This window comes from Vicia villosa, unplaced genomic scaffold, assembly GCF_029867415.1.
Source record: "Vicia villosa cultivar HV-30 ecotype Madison, WI unplaced genomic scaffold, Vvil1.0 ctg.002646F_1_1, whole genome shotgun sequence".
Classification (NCBI taxonomy): domain Eukaryota; kingdom Viridiplantae; phylum Streptophyta; class Magnoliopsida; order Fabales; family Fabaceae; genus Vicia; species Vicia villosa.
This window is the reverse complement of record NW_026705993.1, coordinates 90,757-98,425: the sequence shown is the minus strand read 5'-3', so window position 1 is coordinate 98,425 and position 7,669 is coordinate 90,757. Positions and strand designations below refer to the sequence as shown.

The following is a 7,669-nucleotide window of genomic DNA, read 5'->3' as shown; positions in this document are numbered from 1 at the left end:
AGTATCATTCAATCTTAACAAATTATCTAAATTTATAATTTGTTAAGATTTAATGATTCAAAATATTTGTTGAGGTGTTGAGTTGGAGATAGATAATTTGTTAAGATTGAATGATCTAGATTTTGAGGTGTTGAGTTGGAGAGAGTAGTTGGTTATTAAATATAGTAATTAATTTATTATAAATTAAATAATGTATATTTGTAAAATCTTTATAAAAGGTAAGCTTATCTACTCTTCAACCAAAAAAACAAAGAAAAATCGGATCATTACTAATGTGTATTTCAAAATAATATTTACAAATTGTTCATAATTGATTTGATCGTCAAATTTAAAAAATCTTAATAAATTTAAAACTAACGTTGTTGTTGTGGTTCTTATTGTGAAGTATTTTTTAGAGGAAGAAATGGAGAAAGGTACAATATTTTTGGCGGTGCTTATGCTGTTGCAGTGTTGTATAGTTATGGCAGAAGCTGAGTATTTGAAATACAAAGATCCAAAGCAACCATTGAATACTCGAATTAAGGATCTTGTCGGTAGAATGACTTTGGAAGAAAAAATTGGTCAAATGGTTCAAATTGAGCGAACGGTTGCATCTGCTGATGTGGTGAACAAGTATTACATTGGTAAGTTTTTGTTTTTTAATTTAAAAAATATTTAAACTACTGATTATTCATCGTGAATTGCGACGCCAAGGTTTATAATATTTTCTATAACTGCATGAAAAAAATATTGCAGGGAGTGTTCTAAGTGGTGGTGGAAGTGTTCCAAAGGCGGAGGCTACTGCAAATGATTGGGTTGATATGGTGAATGAGTTTCAAAAAGGTGCATTATCAACTAGGCTTGGAATTCCAATGATATATGGTGTTGATGCTGTTCATGGTCATAACAATGTTTATAATGCTACTATTTTTCCACACAATGTTGGTCTAGGAGCTACAAGGTAATTAAATAACCATTATGCTTATATTTATTTTGTATTGTTCTCGGTAGCACTAACACCTCTTAAAAAATGTATACGTGTCCCTGTTCATGCTTATTGATGATTTTTTTCTTTGAATAGGGATCCTCAACTAGTGAAGAGGATTGGTGATGCAACTGCTCTTGAAGCTAGAGCTACTGGAATTCCATATGTCTTTGCTCCTTGCATTGCGGTAATTAAAATAATCAAAATCACATATTTGTCAATCGCACATAGATAGTCATTTGTTTAAATTCTCCTATGCTATAACGCTATAGTGTGGTTATAACCACTATTTAATAATCTTTTTCTACACAATGTAGTCAAGCACGAGATGTTAAGTAGGATATCTTACCAAAGGGAAAAAGGATAATTTCATGCATACATACATACACAAAACATGAAAATCATAATACAGGCCCAAAAAACTATTATACATTTTTTTTTATTTATGATTTTGCTTTAAAAGCTCAATCTTAACTACGCTAGCAATGAAAACAATCTTTTGCGTAAGATCTTACTACACTGGTCCTATCTTATATTCTATCTTATAATGTATATGTTTTGTATAGGTTTGTAGAGATCCAAGATGGGGTAGATGTTATGAAAGTTATAGCGAAGATCATAAACTTGTTCAAGCTATGACTGAGATCATTCCAGGATTGCAAGGTGACCTCCCTCCAAATTCAAAAAAGGGTGTTCCATATGTTGCTGGAAACAAGAAAGTAGCAGCTTGTGCAAAACACTATGTTGGTGATGGCGGAACAACAAAAGGAATCAATGAAAACAATACTGTTACAACCATACATGAATTGCTTAGCATTCATATGCCAGCTTACTATAACTCAATTATCAAGGGTGTTTCAACCATCATGGTTTCTTACTCAAGCTGGAACGGGAAAAAAATGCATACGAATTACGATTTAATCACTCGATTTCTTAAGAACACACTTCATTTTCGAGTAACATACCTTTCTTTATAAATCTCTCTCATATATCAAATGTTGTTGTTTATTAGTATATGCTTAAAATTTTGTGTTTATTTTGCAGGGTTTTGTCATATCAGATTGGGAGGGAATTGACAAGATAACTTCACCTCCTCATGCTAACTACACATATTCAATTGAAGCCGGAGTTAATGCCGGTATTGACATGGTAAACTATGATTTTTTTCAAGTCTACTAACTAGGCATTTCATCATTAAGAATCACAATTTCTTTTCTTTTTAAAACTTAATATCTGGCCCTAGGACCAACTAGTCCTAGGGAGATCAATACCACCGTCCACTTGCGGAGGCCTCATTTAACTAGAGCAAAAACTTTGTATGAACTGGCCCAACACAAGAGTTGTTAGGAATCATCATACTCTTTGCATATAAACCACTTACGCTCTTTGCATAGGAACCACATGATTTTCTACATGAAATATAGTCTTTAATACTTAACCTTGTAATGATGCAGGTAATGACTTCATATAACTTCACAGAATTCATAGATGGCTTAACATTACTAGTGAAAAACAATGTTGTGCCTTTGAAAAGAATTGATGATGCAGTAAAGAGAATTTTGAGAGTCAAGTTTGTGATGGGTCTATTTGAAAATCCATTGGCTGATTACAACCTTGCTGACCAACTCGGGAGCCAGGTTAGTCGATCACTTTCGAGTAAAATATGATTTTAGTCCCTACAAAATGATAAAACTATACTTGCACCATAATTCGATAGGAGCATAGAGAATTGGCTAGAGAAGCTGTGAGGAAATCGTTGGTGCTTTTAAAGAATGGTGAAAATGCTGAAAAGCCATTGCTTCCTCTTCCGAAAAAGGCTTCGAAAATACTTGTTTCCGGAAGCCATGCTGATAATCTAGGTTATCAATGCGGTGGATGGACGATTCAATGGCAAGGACTTAGTGGCAATAACATCACTAGTGGTACGACGATTCTGAGTGCGATAAAAAACACAGTTGACAAAGACACTGAGGTAGTCTATCAAGAGAATCCATCTCTCGAATATGTAAAATCAAATGATTTTTCATATGCGATTGTGGTAGTCGGAGAGACACCATATGCAGAAACAAATGGCGACAGCTTAAACTTAACGATATCTAGTAATGGAGCAGAAACAATAAACAATGTATGCGGCGGAGTGAAATGCGTGGTTGTGTTAATCACTGGTAGACCTGTGGTTATGTTACCATATGTTGACATAATCGAAGGGCTTGTTGCTGCTTGGCTTCCTGGGAGTGAAGGTTACGGTGTTACTGATGTTTTGTTTGGTGATTATGGATTTAGTGGTAAACTTGCAAGGACATGGTTTAAGAGTGTTGATCAGTTACCTATGAATGTTGGTGATTCTCATTATGATCCTTTGTTTCCATTTGAATTTGGTCTTACAACTCAAGGTCTTAAGATGACTTAGAACTTATTAGACTTTGTTGGATGTTGTATGATATAAGTGTGTATTTGTAAGCTATTTTTGTAATAAAATATCAAATAAAGCTAATAGTTTTCATAAGCTATATTCATATATTCTACGTTGCAACCAGAATCAATGTTAAGTTAAAAACATTTACTGAATATAGAATATCCAAGAATATCGATAATTAATCATGTCATATTTATATATTCTACACTATAACCATAGAATCAATGTTATTTATCCTCAATTTACATATTTACATAATATTATAGTGATCCCCGGCCCAAGGGGTAGTCAAGGTAGGCAATTGCGGATTAGGATCTTCGACAACACAAATTTGGCAGCCATTTAGTAGTCGGATCAAACAATTTATATCCTAAGATGAATATTTTTAACTAAAAAATTTAATAAAAAGGAAATTATTTTTAAAATCAAATATTTTATTTCTCTATACTTAGTTTAGTAATAATATATAATTTAATTATAAATTTTGGGTTAACTATGTTTTTCTCCTTTTAAATACATCAACTTTTATTTTTAATTCATTTAAAAATTTATTTTTAATTTTAGCCCATAATACTTTTATTTTTAATTTATGTAAAGATTCTTTTAAATTTTAGCCTATATAAATTTTTCGCTGCTAATTTTAGTTTTGATTTAAAACTTAATTGTTTAGTTTTTTTAATTTGCCTTTAATTTTAAATTTAATATTAAATTGTTAAACTAAAAAATAAATATTTAAATTAAATATTAAATATTAAATAATTATGTTAATGGTGTTTTAATATATTAACAATGAAAAATTATTTTAAAAAAGTAGGACATTAACTTTTATAAAATAAAAAGACTAAACTTAATAATAGGAAAATTAAGAATATAAAAATTAGATGTTGGTCAAATGATAACAACTAATTAATTCAAGGGAAAAAACAATTAATTAGATGTCATGAATAACACAATACATTTGAATTTTATTTGGGAAGAAAAATATAAATATACATTTGGCTAGTTGCAAAAATATATTGGAAAGAGAACATTCAAATTTTATTTCACTGTCATAGTAAATTTGTGAGATGGAAAAACATAAATAAATAGGCAATGCTCAAATTATTAGAAATAAAACATTTGATTTTAAAAATAAATGAAGTTTATTTGTTTTTTAATCAGAATTCTTTATCAATTATTAAAATATTTAAAAGACAATTTAAATTTATTTATTAATTTTAGTACAATAAAATTTTTTTTTAATAAGATTTTCATATTGGTGTTAAAAAAATCCAGCTCAGTATAGGAATTTCTTAATTGAGGCAATTACCTCACATTTGAGAATTTCTTATTGCACCCATATAAGGTGAAAAACACCCCTTGAAAACCCAAAAATACTTTTAAGATATGCATATTTGAAGGCATAAAAAAATTGAAATATTGGTTAATTCGAATATGCATATCCGAACTCACCTCACGTAAATTTAGGATATTGTTTAATTCGGATATGCATATCCGAATTAACCAAAATCACAAATTTCTTTTGATTTTATTGTAAAAAGATATTTATTTATAATATAGTTAAGATATAATTAAAATTAATTATTTTTTTTTTTTGAAATAAAAGAATTATATTTCAAAGAGAATAATTTACAAGACTTATGGCAAAGCCAAGATACTATAAACAGACCTAATTACATTAACAAGATGGCTATTTTCTTTCTATAGTTGGATTTTCATCCAACCTCTATACACAATAGCATCTATAATATTCTTTATAGTTCTATAAGCATCAATAGTAAGAGTTTCCTTCTCAAAAATAAATTGGTTCTTGTGCGTCCAAATGCCATAAAGGGTCTCAGCTGCCACTTTCTTATACCGACCTTGCTTCCATCCTTTGCCATGAGTGTATCTCTTGATCCATTGGAGATTTATGTATTTAACATCAGCAATTTGCCTCCACTGTAAAATAGCCGTCCAGATACTAATAGAAAACCTGCATTTAAACATTATGTGATCCAAAGTTTCAATTGAATAGCCACAAAGCTCACATCTGGTATATTGCATCATTCCCATATTGAAGAGTTTGTCCTTAGTAGCCATACGACCGTGACAAACCAGCCACCGAGAATTACTTTTGCACGAGGTCTTATGGCACATCAAATGATGCCAATCCACAATATTATTGTCCTGCATAAAACATATATACACTTGCATAAAGTGAATTATTATTAATAAATAATAACTTAAATTCTATTGTTATAAATAAGGAATAAAGAAATTAAATAAAATTTTAATTTTGTAATGATTTATTTTCCACAAATTATAAAAATAATTATATTTTAAATGACTATAATATTATGATTATAATTAATGAAATTATCATGTTAAAAATATCCTCCTATTAATATTATAATTTTTAATTTATAATAAATTTTTTCTTTAATTAATTTTATATAAAAATAATGTGTTGATATAAATATTTATTAGACTAATATTATTATTATTTCTTGATTATAATGGTATATATTTAATTATATATTTTGATTAATACAATTAATTATACTATTAATTATATTGATTCACCTTGATTTTAATTTTTAACAAATATTAGATTGTTTCGGATATGCATATCCGAAAAATCACAACACCAAAAATTCGGTTATTTCAGATATGCATCTCCGAAGTCACCCCTTTCCCAAAAAAAGTGACTTCTGATATGCATATAAGAAGTCACATTTTTTTAAAAAAAATGTGTCTTCGAATATGTATATCCAAAATATAAGGGTATGTTGGAATTTTCACAGCATGAAAAAACATATGGGGTGGAATGAAAATTTCTCCGCAAATTTTTACCAATCATATCTTACTAGCTCAAATACTTGTTAGGGCCTCACATTTTTTAACCAATCATAACATACTAGAATAAATGCTTTTTTTCCTTCTAAATAACAATAAATATGACTAATCATACGTATTACTGTATCTATGTGACTTTTAATGTAAAATGACGTATCTTTGTCAAATAAAATTTATTGTAACTTAAACTATACAGTACACTAGTACTTTCTAACACAGGGCCGAAAACAAAGATAAGTGCCATTTACTTGGCACTCATGTTTTGCTTTTATTTTATAATTTTTTTTCTTGTTTACTTCAGATAGGGTTTTACACATTATCTTGGATCATGGGCTCGAGAATAAATGTCAAATCAGGCCCAAAAAAGAATCAACATCATTCGCTCCATTTCTTCTCATTTATACAGTAGTGGAATTAGGTACGTACGATAGTGGGAGACAAAGTGTATCATGACAGTCTGCTCGTGCGGACAAGCCGACGACGTTATCCTTATGGCAGCATGGAGCGTTAGTACCCGTACTATAAACCGTCTTTTGTCTTTTAGCGCCTCATTCTTGTCCTTTCACATCATATCTCCTTCCAAATGCAAAATATTTCCACATGTACCCTAGGAATGTAGTTGATATTTCTCTTCTTTTTTCTCAGCTGCTTCGATTTATACTAGAAATATGTTTGGAAAATTTCACCACGAGCTTGCACTTGTTAGCCAATTTACAAAGCATAAGATTGAGAAAAATGGATCACAGTATATGTATCGAATATCTAATTGTTTTAAAGATTGACAAATTCATCGTTGATATAAATTTAGACTCAAAGGATGCTACTTGTAGTTGTCAACTTTTTGAATTTAAGAGATTATTATGCACACACATTTTGAAAATTTTTCAAGCTAAAAATATACTTAAAATTCCTAGTCAATATATATTGCATCACTGGACAAAAGAAGCTAATAGATACGTGAAGGTTAGTTTTATGGATTCTCATAATGATGAGGTGGATACTTTAAGAACTGTACACGTGCATCAATAATTTAGCAAAATTTTTAAATTTTGCTAAACAATCAAAAGAAGCAGGGTAATACCCCGACACTCCAACCCGATAATTATCATTAATTGGTTAATTGATAATTAGAATGCACATTGGCCTTATTTCCTATTAATCTAAAGAATGATTATTAAAAAGAGTTAGTGGAGTAGTTAGAAACAAAGGGGATTGGTTAGAATGGAACTACATGGCAAAGTTGTAAATATGGCTTAGTTGGATGGTAAATTGGACATTATTCTTTATTTGCAAGGTCTTAGAGTGGTTAGTAAAGACAATATCTTTTCCAAATCAAAATTTAGGAGGGAGAGAATTAGAAGCATGGAAGAAGAAGAAGGACTCATGTTTAATATAGCCATTTTCGCAACTTTTGGTACAGCTCCACTAAAACGGTAATATCTCTCTGCTCG

At 29.9% G+C, this 7,669-nt stretch overlaps 1 protein-coding gene across 1 annotated transcript; it reads left to right on the top strand.

Moving 5' to 3' along the window:
- The first annotated feature begins 403 nt into the window (after positions 1–403).
- Positions 404–3,374, top strand: LOC131639460 (uncharacterized). The gene is made up of 7 exons (XM_058909955.1): positions 404–623; positions 736–940; positions 1,061–1,151; positions 1,531–1,920; positions 2,009–2,113; positions 2,419–2,601; positions 2,682–3,374. The coding sequence occupies exons 1-7, from the start codon at positions 404–406 to the stop codon at positions 3,372–3,374; spliced, it is 1,887 nt and encodes a 628-aa protein (XP_058765938.1).
- Positions 3,375–7,669: the final 4,295 nt, after the last annotated feature.

Excerpts from the sequence above, each read along its gene's own strand:
- LOC131639460 (XM_058909955.1), top strand. The coding sequence starts at position 404 with ATGGAGAAAGGTACAATATTTTTGGCGGTGCTTATGCTGTTGCAGTGT. Across the intron at positions 1,921-2,008 it reads AGAACACACTTCATTTTCGA|GGTTTTGTCATATCAGATTG; the intron begins GTAACATACCTT and ends TTTATTTTGCAG. Across the intron at positions 2,114-2,418 it reads TTAATGCCGGTATTGACATG|GTAATGACTTCATATAACTT; the intron begins GTAAACTATGAT and ends GTAATGATGCAG.